Source organism: Lucilia cuprina, chromosome 4 (assembly GCF_022045245.1).
Source record: "Lucilia cuprina isolate Lc7/37 chromosome 4, ASM2204524v1, whole genome shotgun sequence".
Taxonomy (NCBI): domain Eukaryota; kingdom Metazoa; phylum Arthropoda; class Insecta; order Diptera; family Calliphoridae; genus Lucilia; species Lucilia cuprina.
In genome coordinates, this window is record NC_060952.1 from 56,906,798 (window position 1) to 56,923,564 (window position 16,767).

Here is a 16,767-nt window from a genome sequence, read left to right on the forward strand (position 1 = left end):
CCGATCGGGATAAAATTTGGCGTGAGCGTAGCCAAGGAGTATTCGAGTTTAAGTTTTGAAGATGAACCCCGCAGATGCCCCAGGGACGGAGCTGTGGCGGCTCAAAGTTGGGTACCTACGACATGTAAAATTTTTAAACTTGTGTCATTTTTTTGTTTTTCACCCAAATACAAAGATTTTTATATTTTCTGAAAGCGCTCGACGAGATCTTGAAAATTTAGTGATACAAAATTTACCATACCTTGGTCCGCCTTTTTTTGAATACCGGGCGTAATTTTGGACCAAATGGACTCAATTTTTTCTTGTTACTTAGACAACAAAATTTCCAATAATATGCAAAAAATTTCAGATCAATATCATTTACAGATCCAAAAATATACGTTTTTTAATTTAAAAATTCAAAAAATTTTAGATTTTTGCCGTTTTTTTGCCCAAAATGTGTCTTAACTCTTTTATTAATAAAATAAAATTTTCTTTAAGAACATATAACAATTTTGTAGTTTTTTGAAAGGTATCATTACGCAGAACGCTTTGGCGTAAAAAACTTGTCCTATTTTTTGAAAATGTTGCCACTGCAACATTGGGCGACATGTTCTAAAATCCCAAAGCTGGGATCAGAAAACTGAAAGCAGTTTTGGAAACCTCAATATGTTTTCTATTTACTCCAAAAGTATTTTCCCAGCCCTGAAAGAAATGTTGACCCTATGGGCAAAAATATAAAAAATCCCATTTTTGGGATTTTCATTCCTATTTTTGGGAATTGCGGGATGCCCTTTGACCTTTTCAATTTTTTTTTGCATTTTCTTATTTGAAATGACAAATTTAACAAGCGTTGAAGATTTCATTGAGTTTTGTTCATAAATAAAGATTTTGTCGTATATTACATATTAGTTAAATTTCTAAAACTATGATTTATATCAAAATTTTAATAGGGTCGCAGATAGCTACAACAATTTAGTCCATATTTATCCCTTAATATCTATTTTAGTTAGATATGGAAATTCTTGACCCTTTACAAAAAATTTCAAGCCAATATCTCAATTACATTCAAAAATATGTTCATTTAAACCTGTGTCCTTTAATTTCATCTTTTTCATATTTTAGTATTAAGTATGACAGAACATACATTTGGTGTTGAATAAAATATTTGGACAATTTTTAAAAATTATTTAGTTAATTATTTTATTAAAGACTATAACATTGTATATACAATAAAAAATATAATTTTATTATGAGCCACGCACAACAACACCTAAATCACCCCACACAAACCACCTTTCCCGCCCACCGATATATAAAACACAATTTAATACAATATCATCAGTTAGTATAATAGCTTATTTATTTGAACTGTTTATTTTAAACATAATACAATTAATTCTTACACTACTTATTTTCTATAAAATAATCTGTCATATCGGTATACATATCCTGAGGGTAATATAAGTCCTTTAAATCTTCCTCGTTTTGAGATGATAGAGTTTCATAACAAATCCATCTTTTTCGCATAGTTGAAAGAACAGGATCAGAAGATAGAAGTAAACTATTAAAAATATCTTCATTCTGTGATTGCCTGGAGCATTTTCTTGAGCTGAAAAGTTGAACATGCTTAAAATCTCGATTCCTCGCTTCCTGGGCTTCTTCTGTTAACTCTCCAAGTGGAAGAATATTCGATTCAATTATTATTTGACCATGACACAATACTTTGTGTACTGTTGGTGTTAGTTCCCTCCATGGATACAGAGATACAAGTAATTTAGAAATTTCAGATGTATATTCCCCAAATCGATTTCCATTAATTTTATGTTTACTATTCAGTGCCATTAAAATAGTGTTAACTCTTCGAAGCAACTCCTTGTCGATTCCAGTTATTTTTGAAGTAATTTCAAAATCACGAAAAACCTTCTCGCCGTATTACCGTCATTTGTACTACCGCAACTTGGAAGTGGTTTGTCGATGTTTAATCCCATCTGAACTTTAAATTCTTCTTGGATTCTGCTTTTTTCCGCAGCTCTCAGTTCTTTCAATTCTTCATTATTTTTTGTTGATTTAGTAAGATTCTCTGGCACACTTCTATATTTGAGGTCGTATGCTATGTGTAAAAAGTAATCCAAAAATCGTATTCTGGCATGAAGTGGTGAAATTCCGAAAGACAGGACTTCTTCATTAATACTTCTGCTTTTGTTTATATTTGAGAATTGCGACTTTTTCTCATTACATATTGAGCATCTCCAGAAGGAAGAAGTTTCTGTTATGGCATTGCTGACCTTTCCATCAATCATTGTTAAGCTTAGCTGATATGATACGTTAATAGAGAATTCCTTTATTTTTATGCAAATGGGCTCCAGTGCATTTATTTCATCTTTTAAATATTCCACTAAATCTTTTGTTGTTTTCTTTGACTCCTTTATATATTCTAATCCAATGGGTCTACAAAAATTTTTTGAACCCGGAGTTGTATTGATCCATATATCTTCAAATGAATTTCCGATGCTTGACGATGATGGATTAAGGGAATATGAACGAATTCGTAATGGCACTAATGATGACATAAATACACTTTTGTAGTCTGCTAATGTCCGACTTCCACAAGCTTGTTTGTATTCTGGAAGTGCTGATAAACCGTCACAATTTTCCTTAGTTGGTCTTCTGAAAAGTCTGACACAATTCTTGATGCTGTGTTTTCGAGCAAAGATGATATATCAATACAAGCTTCCACATCATAGGTGATGGTAGGATAGCTTGTTTTTTTCCTGGATCGCCTTGTATGATGGTAATATATTGTGTCCTTTTTCATGGAGAGCTTTCCTTAATATTTGGTACTTATTTCGACTGAGACCCAGTTCCAACATAAGCGCTATTGCTTCCTCTTCAGTAAAATTTGATTGTGATGTTGGAGTTGGTATACTTTCCACAATTCGCTTAAGTCGTTTTGGTGACGCATTAGGAAGAATAGTTGCAATATATACGGCATCCATAGGTTGGTTTTCCTTTTTCAGCATTTCGTTAAATGTATCAGCAATTTCCTCATTTGAAATTGAAAAAAGTTTTTGTGTGACCCTCTTTTTTTTGACCTTGAACATAAGTCTTCGTATGACTTGCAAGGCGCTCCTGCTGATGTGTTGTAAGTTGAGATTTCCGTAGTAGTTTCCATCCAACTACAAAATCTTAATCGAAATTTCTTTTGATTTCCATCCACAAACTTACTTTTTACATCAAAAAGTTTTCAATTTTTGATATGCCTGTTTTGTCTACTATTCTACTATATGTAGTTTTTATATAATTTGAAATGTCTTCAATTCTTTCTGACCCTTTTGAAGATACACTCCATAAAACGGAACACAACTCTTCGTACTTTAATGTAATCTTCATTGTAGATTTATTAAATATGGTACTTAAAATCTGAGAAGTTTACTTATATACCAATTCTTGTCATTTCCGATACAGGTATTCCAAAGTAAAAAATTACGAACTGTCTACCTATTAACATTTAGGACTATATTACTCATTGATATTTCTTATTAGTGAATGAATCGAAATTATCATTACCTGTATATTTTTACCTACATGATCATAAACGAAACAGAACGAAATGATCTGTCGAAAAAATTTAGGTAAAAAATGGTTATAAATTTCTGAAAATTTAAGCATAATAGGACCTTTCGATTATAAGGATAAGAAAACAAATAGAAAATAGGAAAATATAAGATTTAAACATGTTCTGTCATATTTAATACTAAAATATGAAAAATATGAAATAAAAGGATACAGGTTTAAATGAACATATTTTTGAATGTAATTGAGATATTGGCTTGAAATTTTTTTGTAAAGGGTCAAGAATTTCCATATCTAACTAAAATAGCTATTAAGAGATAAATATGGACTAAATTGTTGTAGCTATCTGCGACCCTATTAAAATTTTGATATAAATCATAGTTTTAGAAATTTAACAAATATGTAATATATGACAAAATCTTTATTTATGAACAAAACTCAATGAAATCTTCAACGCTTGTTAAATTTGTCATTTCAAATAAGAAAATGCAAAAAAAATTGAAAAGGTCAAAGGGCATCCCGCAATTCCCAAAAATAGGAATGAAAATCCCAAAAATGGGATTTTTTTACATTTTTGCCCATAGGGTCCACATTTCTTTCAGGGCTGGGAAAATACTTTTGGAGTAAATAGAAAACATATTGAGGTTTCCAAAACTGCTTTCAGTTTTCTGATCCCAGCTTTGGGATTTTATAACATGTCGCCCAAAGTTGAAGTTTTGATAAAAATAGGTCATATTCGGAAGGACGCAGTGGCAACATTTTCAAAAAATAGGACAAGTTTTTTACGCCAAAGCGTTCTGCGTAAAGATACCTTTCAAAAAACTACAAAATTGTTATATGTTCTTAAAGAAAATTTTATTTTATTAATGAAAGAGTTAAGACACATTTTGGGCAAAAAAACGGCAAAAATATAAAATTTTTTGAATTTTTAAATTAAAAAACGTATATTTTTGGATCTGTAAATGACATTGATCTGAAATTTTTTGTATATTATTGGAAATTTTGTTGTCTAACTAACAAAATTACGCCCGGTATTCAAAAAAAGGCGGACCAAGGTATGGTAAATTTTGTATCACGAAATTTTTAAATGCCTATAACTCGGATATTAAAAGAGATAAGTAGTATGTCCAAACAAGATCTCGTCGAGCGCTTTCAGAAAATATAACAATCTTTGTATTTGGGTGAAAAACAAAAACAAAAAATGGCACGAGTTTAAAAATTTTACATGTCGTAGGTACTCTACTTTGAGCCGCCACAGCTCCGTCCCTGGAGCATCTGCGGGGTTCATCTTCAAAACTTAAACTCGAATACTCCTTGGCTACGCTCACGCCAAATTTTATCCCGATCGGGTCAGCCGTTTAGAAATGCCAGATTTATTTCCAAAAAATTTCCATTCTGCCCATTGTGCGCTGTACTTGCCACATTTGAACTTATAATATACTGCAATAAAGGCTTTCGGCTAGTAATATTTCTGCGAATTGCTTGGCAGTAGTGAAACCTAAAGTATTACAGAATATCCATTTTAGTGTTACTACTTAGCCTTTTAATAGAACGTGTAATGCTTAAAGATGAAAAAAATTAAGTAAAATAATTTGAAAATTATCGCCCGATCTTAAAATAAATCCCAAAAAACAATCTGCAATCTTTTATTTATTTTTTTTTTAAATATTTTACCTATTTTTTTTTTAATTTTGAATAAGAGATTGCAGATTATATTTTGGAATTTAATTTAAAATCGCTCGATTTTAAAATAAATCCCAAAAAATAATCTGCAATCTCTTATTCAATTTTTTTTTAAATATTTTACCTAATTTTTTTTTTTAAATTTTGAATAAGAGATTGCAGATTATTTTTTGGGATTTAATTTAAAATGGCGCGATTTTAAAATAAATCCCAAAAAAACTAACTTTTTTTCAATCTCTAGCATTACATGATTTGTTGAGTCTTTCATGCATTTTGATTGATTTAAATTTGCAAAAGTATTTACTACAATAATATTTTTAGGGAAGAGTTGACGGACTTATCCTTGGATATTTTAATCGCGCAATAATAGAGATTGCTTATTATCGCGCGACTAAAAAATGCAAAGTAAATACTTTATTTATATTTAAATAGTATAATATGACATATGACATAAAATAAACTTACCAACAACCAACATTTCTTGCATTTGGGAACACAGTTCTAAGAGAATTTCTCAGTGCATGTTCATAATCCGTAATGAAAACTGCGGGATCCATATCAAAGATATTGTGTTTAATGTATTGAAACACACCTTCGTAAGCCTTCTTTGTTTTTTTATCCATTAAGATGAAAAATATAGGAAATACCTATCAAGAAAAAAAAGATTATAAATATAACAAATTAAAAAACCAGATGTACTTACTTCATCAAAATACTTAATATATATAATTAAAAGCTGATTAAAGCATCCACGTGGAACAATTTTGAAAGTGGCATCCATAAGATATGTACGTCTTGCATTTACTGTATTTTCTTTAATAAGATTAATACTTTTTTGGGATAGAAAATGCAGAAGGAAAAGTCTCCTTCATCGATACAGGCTGTAAAAAGGGTTTGGGGTCGTCTATGTCCTGAGACAGCCCAAAATTTTCCCACACTTTTTGCAAATAAAATGCCTCAACAACTTCTAAAGCATTTCGTGGAGAGGGCACATAATTTTTTGAAACTATATTTTGTAGCCCTCTTCTAATTTTTGAAAATTCAATACCTTTAGCCTCGTTTTGCAATCTAAGTCGAAATATATAATTTATTTAAAAGAAAAACTGGAAAATTTTAAAATGTATTTATACTTACATTTTGCTTACATTTCTAAAAGCTGTTCTTACAGTGCTGATTGCGCTTAATTCGCCACCAAGTGTTCCTGCAATATTAGCACTATTACTCTTATCATATTTAAGCACACAATTTTTTGTACTCCTCCTCTTCATGCGCATGATTATGAGGAACTTTATTCCGCGTAGGTTCACACCTTCCATTTGGCATTTAATTCACTCTAGCCTTGCAGTCTTTTCGCCAAATTTTTAACATTTTTATAAACTGATTTTTTATAAATCATCTTTTACGAAAAGAAGATTTGAATTCAATTTTTTTCCGGAAAAAAACACACTCCATTTCACTTTAATAAATTTTTCAAAACTTTATATTTATTTATCACTTCACACTTTGGAAACACTTTTATGAATGAAGATATATTACTCTAAAATAATTTACGAATATTGTTAAATAAGTATCCAAAAAAATTAACAGTTATTTTGAATTGAAATTTAAACAAAAATCGCTTAATAGTAATAATGAAAAATCACCCCAAATTTATGTATGCATTTTTTGGGGCAATTTTTCATTTTCAAAAATTGTATATACTTTTCGAAATTTATAAATGAAAAATAGCCCTAAAGAAAAAAATTGGGGCCTTTATTCATTATACGATTTTGTTTTTTTTTTTTCATTTCTTTCAAAATGAAAAATAGCCTTAAAAGAAAAGTGTAGCAACACCCCAAAAAAATTAAAAAAATTTCGTGTTTTTGTAACCTGTATATTTTTTGGGGCCGTTTTTTACTTTGGGGTTATTTTTCCTGGGGCCATATTTCGCAGCGCTGAATTAAATAGAAAAATTCGTATATCTAAGAAACTATTTTGGCCTTCGGTGGGTTAGTGATTATTGTTCTAGCCTGGTAGACCGGAGGTGGTGTGTTCGATTCCCACATTATACACTTGTTAAAGAGCGAAAACAAGCCGATAAAGGCCTAGGTGTATTTCTTCGAATTTGATGTATATATATTTACATCGTCTTTTCGAATTAACTAACTAAATAAGAAACTTTTAGAACAGAATCTTAAAATTGTACATGAATAACTTTGACATTCATATGAACATTTAGAAGATAACAGGCAAATTATTTCATGTTAACCAATTTCTATCTAGCTATGCATGGCAATACATATATGAATTAAATACAAAATTTTGTATATCTTGAAAAAGTTTAAATAATTACAATTTTCCATAGATAAAAATTGGCGAACTTGCAATAATTCGCTTGGCATCCCTCATATGTAATATATTTTTAATATTGATAACTATTACAGTTAAAATTTTCAAAATTTTGAAGTGAGCAATATTAATAACCTTCATTTTAACAAACATTGGGCATAGCTATATATTAGAGTTCTATAGTTGAAACGAAAAGTCGACTTTTCGACTTTTTGCATTTTATAAAAAGTCGACTTTTTGCATTTAATGAAAAGTCGACATTTTGCATTTAGTTAAAAGTCGACTTTTCGACTTTTAATATTTTATAAATAGTCGACTTTTCGACGTTTTCCGACTTTTCGACTTTTTTCGGCTTTTTTCGACTTTTCGACTTTTTCCGACTTTTCGACTATTTTCGGCTTTTCGATTTTTTTCGACTTCTTCCGACTATTTTCGACTTTTTCCGACCAGAGTAAAAATTTATAAAGTTGCCAGAAGCGTAAATTTATAATGTTGCCATTCAACATTATATTATTATTTATTTTTATTATTAATAAAAAATTAGATTTATATTTTTTCTATTTGTTGCAATTTTTTGAATTTTTTCGACTTCTTTCTATTTTCGACTTTTCGACTTTTTCCGTCTATTTTCGTCTTTTTTTTTGGGTTTTTCCGACTTTTCGACTTTTATTTACAAAGTCGATTTTTCGACTTTTTTCATAGACGATATTTGAGTTATCCAGCCTTATTTATAATCGTTTTGAGCACTTTTATTAATGGTTTACATGTAGTTTTTAAAAAATCTTTATTCATAATAACTTTTTCTCAATAAAAGTAATTTATAAAATGTTGTACAAAATAAAAATTTTATTGTAGGTAAGTACCTACTATAAACCAACTATAAAAAGAAAATTGACATTATTTATACAAATTTGAGTGAAATTCATATCTAAAAAACCCAATATTTGATACTGCAAAAAAAAACGTTTAAAATGAACGCTATTAATGCAATTAATAATATTCGTAAGTACAATAATTACATTCTTAATTTCAAAATAATACGTAAATATGTATAACTTTTAAGATGATATTGCCCAAACAAGATCTACAAAAATTTACAATCCAAGGACGGATCCATTCGCGCTATCCGATGAGAATTTTAAAGGCAGATACCGGTTTACGAAAACCACAGTAAAAAAGATTGTAGCAATGACAATGGAAGACATTTAGTTAGAAAAAAGAGGATGTGGAACATCACCGGAACTCCAAGTGTTGGTAGCGTTAAGATGTTGGGGAAGAAGAGAGGTAAAATATGTCAACTTACACATGTTCTATATTAACATTATTTCTTCAGGCTCAAGATGATGCTGCAGAATTGCATGGCCTAACACAGCCAACTGTGTCAAGAATATGTGCTAGGGTAGCGCGGGCTTTGGCAAGACACGCAAGAGAAAAAATCAAAATGCCCAGCAACTTAAGCGAAGAACAAGAAGTGATGAGAGAATTTAAAGCAATAAAAAATTTTCCTGGAATTATTGGTGCAATAGACGGCACCCACATAAAAATAAAGAAAACAGGTGGAAGTCTTGCCCAATATTATATAAACAAAAAGGGGTATTATTCTCTCAATATACAGGTATATCCTTATAATTATGTATTTGAAATGAATTTTGTAATAATTTGCCCCATTTTAATATTTGCAAAGGTCGTTTGTGATGCTAACCTTAAAATAAGGGACATAGTTGCTAGATGGAGAGGAAGCACACACGACTGCCGCATTTTTAATGAATCAAATATTAAAGAACGTTTTGAAAACAAAGATTTCAGAGGTCGTTTATTAGGTGATTCAGGATACAAATTGCAACCATACCTCTTTACTCCTTTATTAAGACCTCAAAGCGAAAAAGAGATTAAATATAATAAAGCTCATATAGCAACGAGAAATACGGTGGAACGATGCTTCGGGGTATGGAAGCAGAGATTTCGTTGCTTGCTGGATGGATTAACAATAAGTCTGGAAAATGGAAAAACTTTAATTATAGCTCTGGCTGTTCTTCACAATATTGCTGTTGAAGAAAAGGACACAACACCAGGTAAGAAAATCATATAGTTATTTCAATAAAATATTAATTGATAAGTAAGTTTTTTTATTTTAATTGCATACAAATAATAACAATAACAAATTTAAATTAGTTATTAATAAAAATTAATTGCTAATTAAAAATTATACCATTTTGTTAAAAATATAAACAATTCATTTATTTTAAACTGTTTTCTTTTGCTTGCATTTTTCCCCAATCTGTAAAAAATATATATTTTTAGATGATTCTAACATAGATGTGACAATTGATATACAAAATATAATGGAAGAAAATCAAAATAATTGGACGGAACAACAAGATACTCGGTCAAAAATTATTTTAAATAGTTTTATTCAAAAACACTTTTAGCTTTTTATATTTATGCATTTATTAATATAAATTTTTATAATAATAAATATATGAATTAAACGGAATACTAACCAGCCAATTTGTTTTTGTTAATCATTATTTTGGTTCTGAGCAATTCATTTTCTAGGTCCAGATTTAGACCTCTTTTTTTCTCATTTTCAACTTGCAGAATGTGGAGCTCTTTGCGGCATTGCGTTTCTATATCAGCAATGGATTTAATTTTTTCGTCGTGCATATTTGTTTTTGGTTTCTTCAAAAAACATAGTTTAAAATCACATGATATATCTAATTTTTTATTTTTTATATCGGTTGATATATAAGTATTAATAATTTTACCTTTTTCTTTACTGAGGTAAATTCATTTTTTATTTCAGCCGAGCTAACAATATTTACTGCTGCATTGTCTTCTTGTCCCGACATTGTTCCATTGTTATTCACTGTTACATTATCTTCTGGTACCGAAGATAAATCAACTTTTTCCGACTATAAATAAAACGCAAATGTACATAAGTTTTTCTTTGAATAAAAAATTATATCGTTCCTTTACATACGTTTGCAGAATTACTTTGACTGACTTCATTTAACACATTGGTATTTATCTAAGTTTAAAATTTAAAGAAGTGCATTAGTTTAGTAATGGGAAAGTAAAAATACATGTTTGTATGTATATATATACTTGGACATTTTATACCTCAGTAATAATAGCATCACAATCAAACTCATTAGTATCAACCACGAACTCATTTGGTAACCAAACGCTAAGTTCGTTGGCCAATAATGTAGATTCAACTGGTTTTGGTCCTCCCCCAGTTTTAAGAATCTCTCTACGATAGTCGCTCATTTCCTTTTTTGCTTGAATTTTCATTGTGGTCCACTGCGATTTCAGTTGAAGCAATGAACGTGGACAACCTTGACATAAATTGTTGAAACTAGAAATTCTAATCTCATTAACCAATCTTAAATTAATAAAATTAATTTACTTTTCTTGCAGTTCCATCCATACTTTTTTCTTCCTTTGGTTGGTGTTTGTGTCCGTATTCTTGTCCTCTATTTGATCAACACGTTCCTTTATTAGATCCTTTAATAAAATCTATATACAAAAACGAAAAAATATGGATTTATGAATATACATATGGTTAAATCTTCGCTATAACAAAATTAATGTTTAATTACCTTATCTTCAGGTATCCAATTGTCTCCACGCTTCCTTTTTATATTATCTTTAATATCTTTTGTTTCCATTTTCACAAGAATTAATTGAAAATTTTATTTCAAAATTGTATAACTGACAACTAAAAAATGAAGTGTTGCCAGTAAAAATACCAAACATTTGAAAAAATGTTTTATACTAATAAACTATATATTAAAGGTTTCTGAATATTATATTTTATTAAGAGTTTATAACACGAAAAGGCTTTAATAACTACAAAAGGTAATAAACCAAAAATAATTTTTTTTTATAAATAAGGCTGATCGACTTTATTGGAACAATATAGTCGACTTCGACTTTTTTCGACAAAAAGTCGATTGTTCGATTATTCGAAAGTCGATTTATAGAACCCTACTATATATATTCTATTTATATATTTAAAAATGAATGTGTGTTTGTATGATTTTTATAGACGATTAAAAAAACAACTAAACCGATTTCTTTGAAATTTTCACAATATTATCCTGCTTTTTATGTTGAAATTTTAAATAAGCGACGTGCCACGTATATAGTCTCCAAATTTTGTACAAGTAACTCTTGTTTAAGTACATTTTTTTTACACAAATAGGGAGTTCAGCAAAGGCGGACGTGACACCTACTTTATGAAGTTAGTACTAAAATCTAATTATTAAAATATGTATATCTACAAAACGTTAACAGCTAGAGTCCCAAATTTTGGTGCCTCTCGCGTGAAGTAATTACAAAATTTCGCAATGTGAAAACTTAAGTGCAATGAATCCCATGGGCCATGCTGACGGAGTCAGCTCTGCCCATGCTGGCTGGCTGGCTCCAAGTGGTCACCCTTGTCAGATGGGTCATATGAGAAGCACGGGGCTTAACAATCTCCGGAGACCGTATTCCCACGGCGACAACACCCGATTGTGACCGGCACCCGATTTAGTCAGGTGGTTGCACCAGTCCTGTCTAATTCACAAGCGTCTGGAGCACCTAGAAAAAAATATCAAGACAGAAATAACCCAACCATAATATCTACAAAATAATTTATTTTCAGATGACGACTTGGATCATAATACTTACACTAATCATGACAACTAATGCACAATACTTAGATATTCAAGACTTGACATACAATAATGGATATATCCCAATCAAACTGGATGAAATTAGACCAATAGAAACATATTCTAAGATAATACACATTATTAATGTTACCATGTATGAGGAAACCCTTAGATTAATTGCTGACAATGTAGCGATACTTAAAACAACCACGACAGATACAAAAACACTACTGGACACTGTTGACAAAAACTTTGCGATACTTAAAGCCAAAATTGCTAACTTAAGCCCACAATTTAGAAGAAAGCGAGGACTAGTTAATTTGTTAGGAAAAGGTTTGAAAATTATAACAGGAACAATGGATAGCGAAGACGAGGAACATATAAATTATTCATTAAAACAACTTTATGAAAATAATGGGCTCTTAACCAACACTATACATAACTTGACTCAAATAAATAACTTCTTTTCGGATCAGATCAAAAATATAACAGACCATATCAACATACAACAAATTCACGTGGGAAAATATTTAAACCAATTTAAGAACATTTTTCAAAATAAAATAGCAACATTAGAGGACGAAATATTGTTCATGCAACACATTTACCAAATTAATAATGATATAGCACTTTTACGTAATCATATCGACGACATAGGACAAGTGGTATTTTCAAGTAAATTAGGAATTATTCCGACAGACATTTTGACCCCAAAAGAAATGGACCTTATAATAGACTTTGACAGTTACGTTAATATAAAAACTTCCGTTGCATTACATGATGGAAATATATTATTAATTTTTAAGATACCATTATATTCACAGAACACACTTAGTAAAATAACTTTCGAACCGATTCCAGATCCCAAAAATAAAACACTAGCTTTAGAAACATATACAGTACTTATTGATCATAACAAGAATATTTATCAATCAATTTTTAAAGATAATTTGGAAAAAAATTTGATTAGAATTGAAAATAAGTGTATACAGAATATTTTAGAATTTAAAGAGGCAAATTGTTCAATGAAAAATTTTGAAAACGAAGATGTAACAGAAATACTTCCAGGATTATTAATATTTAAAAATTATGAACAAAATGTTAACCATAACTGTAATAACAACAATAAACTAGAAATAAAAGGAACCTTTTTGATAAAATTTGAGAATTGTAATATAATAACTAAAAACAAAAATTTTACTAATGTTAATTTAAGAATCAAAGATAAAATAATCCTTCCAAACATTATAACGAAAATTAGAAGTAATGAAAATGTAACTATTAATGATTTGAAGCTAGAAACAATATATCTTAAACAAATAAAGTATGAAGAAAACCTAAACAATATACTGTATCATGATAAGAAAACAAAAACTATAAGTTTTAGTATTGATATAATAATTATTTTATGCATTATTATCTTAATAATTATATATATGTTAAGACCAAAACAAATATTTAATGTTTCGTCGGAGCCTCAAACTAACGGTGGGGGTGTTATAATGTCTCCCATTATTCCCCTAACACGAGCCAACATAATATAAATAACTACTTACATTGCAACTTTTTATTTTTTGCATTACATTTTATTTTTATAAATAAATTTGTTACCAAACTTATTTACAGACATTTTTCCTAATAATTATTTTATTTAAAATTGCTTTTCAGCAATTATTAAAATTGTGAAATTATTATTTTTTAATAAATTGCAAAAATCCACATAAGTTTGTTTTGTACCCAATTTAAGAACGGAAACAAAACACACTTATGCTTAGTAGGCAAAACCGAATTTAGTTAACAAACATAAATCAATATGTAAATTAGTATATAAGAAACAATTTTGAATTAATAAAGCGCATTTGATAATTACACCTCATCAAGCCGTGTTTTTTTTATTGTTTTAAATTACGTTCTTTTAATTGTAAATCTGATTTTATCGTGGATTAAATGAGATCTTGATGAGTTTTGGGAGGAGCTTAAACGCTACGTGATTTCAGATTTGCCACAGCTTCTTGGCAATATGTGATATGTAATGGTGATATAAAGGACTTCAGTCCAAATAATCTAAATATCGATAAATTTATTTAAATTCCTATCAAAATTATAATTTATTCGCTATTACCTGCAATTTTACCAATTCTTTTGTGGCAATAATGTTGATAGCCTTATCGGCAAGGTGGAATATTAATTTCAAAAAAAACTTGGACCACCTTTTCACTACTTGTTAATTATTTGTTAAGATTCACTTTTGCACAATGATACTGTTTTAAATACCGTATAGAAAAGAACGCTCTAGATTATATTAAATAGCCATTTGACCTATATTTGCGTTTAACTTTTACCCATACACACGTACACAAAATTAACGAAAGAGTTGTAATCGAAAGTAGGATTAAACTTTTTTAAGCCTAGTGTTGATATTTTCCGGATATATTATAGGGTTTCCTATACTATTATTTTATTCGATTAAAATAAATAAACTATTTATGTAAAGACGATATTTTAAATTCGAAAATATCTACAGAATTGCCAAAAATTAAAAACAATAACTTTTCCCTAACTGTATAGTATTGTCAGTGTTTTATTTTCACTTTAATTTCCGAATAAATAACATTGTTGTTTAAATAAAATATATTTATTTTATGTAATATAATAATATTAGTATTGAATCAGAAAATAATTCGTATTTTCAAAATGAAGTATATTACAATATAACAAACATTTACATGTTTTATTTAATTTTCCATATACAGTGCACTCGCGGTAACGTGAACTAATTAAAACCAAGGGAGTTCATGTTAGCGAAATTGTTCACGTTAGCGATTGTCAAATTTCATGAAAAAAAATATCAAATTTTAGTTTATAAATCTGTATTTTACACGCTTGAGCGTGATATTCTTTTATTATTATCTATATTATTAAAATATAAAAATAAAATTTTATTAAAATCCATTACAAAACAAAACGAGATAACTAGAAAATATCAATTGAAATAAAATATTGAGTTGTTTACTCAACTCAAAATTGCTTCTTTTTATACCCTTCACTGTCGTGAGAAGGGTATATATAAGTTTGTCATTCCGTTTGTAATTTCTATAATATAATTTTCCGACCCTATAAAGTATATATATTCTGGATCCTTATAGATAGCGGAGTCGATTAAGCCATGTCCGTCTGTCTGTCTGTTCGTCTGTCTGTTAAAATCAGTTTTTAGAGGACCCCGGATATCGGCGAGATCCGAATCTTCAATAATTCTGTTAGACATGCTTTCGAGAAGATCGCTATTTAAAATCAGCAAAATTGGTTGGCAAATAACGGAGATATGAGCAAAAATCCGAGACAACCTCTGAAAATTTTATCAAAATGAGCAACAACAACACTGTATATAAGAAAACGATGTACACGTGTGTGTAGATGTATGTACAGCTAAATAAAACTAGCTGTGTGTTTTTGTTTATATATAATAATAAAATATTCAAAATATCAAAGTTCATTTATATGGCAGTGATTTGATGGTGGGTATAAAAGATTCGGCATAGCCGAATATAACACTCTTAATTGTTTTTAAATTTCAACTCCTTCAAACTGCTGTACATATTTCAAATCTGACTTTAGTATACAATTCTACACGAAATTTTAAGATATATAAACTTAATTTGACAGAATTTAGATGCACTATAAATGCATAAGAGCAAAAGAAAACAAGTATGAATGTATAGTCGGGCGTAGCCGACTATATGATACCCTACATGTTAAAAATGGGTATTATTTCAAAAATAAAGCATTTGGTTTGATTTTAACTTTATTTCCGAATATTTATACCCTACACCACTTTAGTGGGGAGGGTATATTGGGTTTGTGTTGATGTTTGTAACATACAAAAATAATCGTCCTATACCAATCGGCTTAGAATCATACCAATCGGCTTAGAATCATTTTCTGAGTCGATTAAGCTATGTCCGTCCGTCCGTCTGGCTGTCCATGTAAACCTTGTGCGCAAGGTACAGACCGCAATTTTCAAGATAATTGGATGAAATTTGGCACACACGCTTTTCTTGGCCCAAGGACGAAGCCTATTGAAAACGGTTAAAATCGATCCATTATTTCGACTAGCCCATACAACTGTACCCCCCAAATAGGGCCTTTTGGCTTATAATTAATTTAAATGATATATTATGTTAACAAAAGTCGACAAAACTTCGTTTTATAGAACTTTAAATGATACTACCGATTTTTGTAATGATCGGGCTTCATTTGACCCTATCCTCCATACAAGAAAACATGCTCTAAAAAAGTGTTTTAAGCGCTTTAAATATGCCGTAAAAAACTCAAAATATGCTCTTAAAATTTAAATTATATGCTGCAAAAATAAAATTTTTTATTATTTTTTAACATTGAAAAGCTCAAAAAGGCTGAAATTGTAATGAAATAATAAATGAAGCATGGAGCCGAATAAGGGCGTATAAACCATTTGGGAAATTTTACAGGAGACGATAAAAACATCATAAAACTTTAAAATCGGCATTTTTTCCTACTTTTT

General features: G+C 29.5%; 3 protein-coding genes across 4 annotated transcripts; 1 reads left to right on the forward strand and 2 right to left on the reverse strand.

The window, feature by feature from the left end:
* Window positions 1–4,844: 4,844 nt before the first annotated feature.
* On the reverse strand, window positions 4,845–6,567 carry LOC124419743. Of its 2 annotated transcripts, none has more exons than XR_006940791.1 (3): window positions 5,955–6,567; window positions 5,704–5,885; window positions 4,845–5,053 (listed from the first exon to the last, which is right to left on the reverse strand). XR_006940791.1 is itself a non-coding variant. In XM_046950297.1 (3 exons), the coding sequence occupies exons 1-3, from the start codon at window positions 6,017–6,019 to the stop codon at window positions 4,906–4,908; spliced, it is 408 nt and encodes a 135-aa protein (XP_046806253.1). In that variant the 5' UTR covers window positions 6,020–6,567; the 3' UTR covers window positions 4,845–4,905. The 2 variants fall into 2 exon arrangements, 1 of the variants encoding a protein (XP_046806253.1); XM_046950297.1 differs by having other exon boundaries at window positions 5,942–6,567.
* Window positions 6,568–8,282: 1,715 nt separating this feature from the next.
* On the forward strand, window positions 8,283–10,057 carry LOC124419701 (putative nuclease HARBI1). The gene is made up of 5 exons (XM_046950107.1): window positions 8,283–8,568; window positions 8,630–8,850; window positions 8,900–9,181; window positions 9,251–9,638; window positions 9,868–10,057. The coding sequence occupies exons 3-5, from the start codon at window positions 9,008–9,010 to the stop codon at window positions 9,993–9,995; spliced, it is 690 nt and encodes a 229-aa protein (XP_046806063.1). The 5' UTR covers window positions 8,283–8,568; window positions 8,630–8,850; window positions 8,900–9,007; the 3' UTR covers window positions 9,996–10,057.
* LOC124419700 lies at window positions 9,632–11,554 on the reverse strand. The gene is made up of 7 exons (XM_046950106.1): window positions 11,169–11,554; window positions 10,976–11,085; window positions 10,687–10,924; window positions 10,547–10,594; window positions 10,332–10,478; window positions 10,068–10,245; window positions 9,632–9,844 (listed from the first exon to the last, which is right to left on the reverse strand). The coding sequence occupies exons 1-7, from the start codon at window positions 11,235–11,237 to the stop codon at window positions 9,804–9,806; spliced, it is 831 nt and encodes a 276-aa protein (XP_046806062.1). The 5' UTR covers window positions 11,238–11,554; the 3' UTR covers window positions 9,632–9,803.
* Window positions 11,555–16,767: the final 5,213 nt, after the last annotated feature.

Excerpts from the sequence above, each read along its gene's own strand:
- LOC124419743 (XM_046950297.1), bottom strand. The coding sequence starts at position 6,019 with ATGGATGCCACTTTCAAAATTGTTCCACGTGGATGCTTTAATCAGCTT. Across the intron at positions 5,886-5,941 it reads ATATTAAGTATTTTGATGAA|GTATTTCCTATATTTTTCAT; the intron begins GTAAGTACATCT and ends TTTTCTTGATAG. Across the intron at positions 5,054-5,703 it reads GCAAGAAATGTTGGTTGTTG|GTTTCACTACTGCCAAGCAA; the intron begins GTAAGTTTATTT and ends GTAATACTTTAG.
- LOC124419701 (XM_046950107.1), top strand. The coding sequence starts at position 9,008 with ATGCCCAGCAACTTAAGCGAAGAACAAGAAGTGATGAGAGAATTTAAA. Across the intron at positions 9,182-9,250 it reads ATTATTCTCTCAATATACAG|GTCGTTTGTGATGCTAACCT; the intron begins GTATATCCTTAT and ends ATATTTGCAAAG. Across the intron at positions 9,639-9,867 it reads AGAAAAGGACACAACACCAG|ATGATTCTAACATAGATGTG; the intron begins GTAAGAAAATCA and ends ATATATTTTTAG.
- LOC124419700 (XM_046950106.1), bottom strand. The coding sequence starts at position 11,237 with ATGGAAACAAAAGATATTAAAGATAATATAAAAAGGAAGCGTGGAGAC. Across the intron at positions 10,925-10,975 it reads TGGATGGAACTGCAAGAAAA|TTTCAACAATTTATGTCAAG; the intron begins GTAAATTAATTT and ends TAGAATTTCTAG. Across the intron at positions 10,595-10,686 it reads GTGATGCTATTATTACTGAG|ATAAATACCAATGTGTTAAA; the intron begins GTATAAAATGTC and ends TTTTAAACTTAG.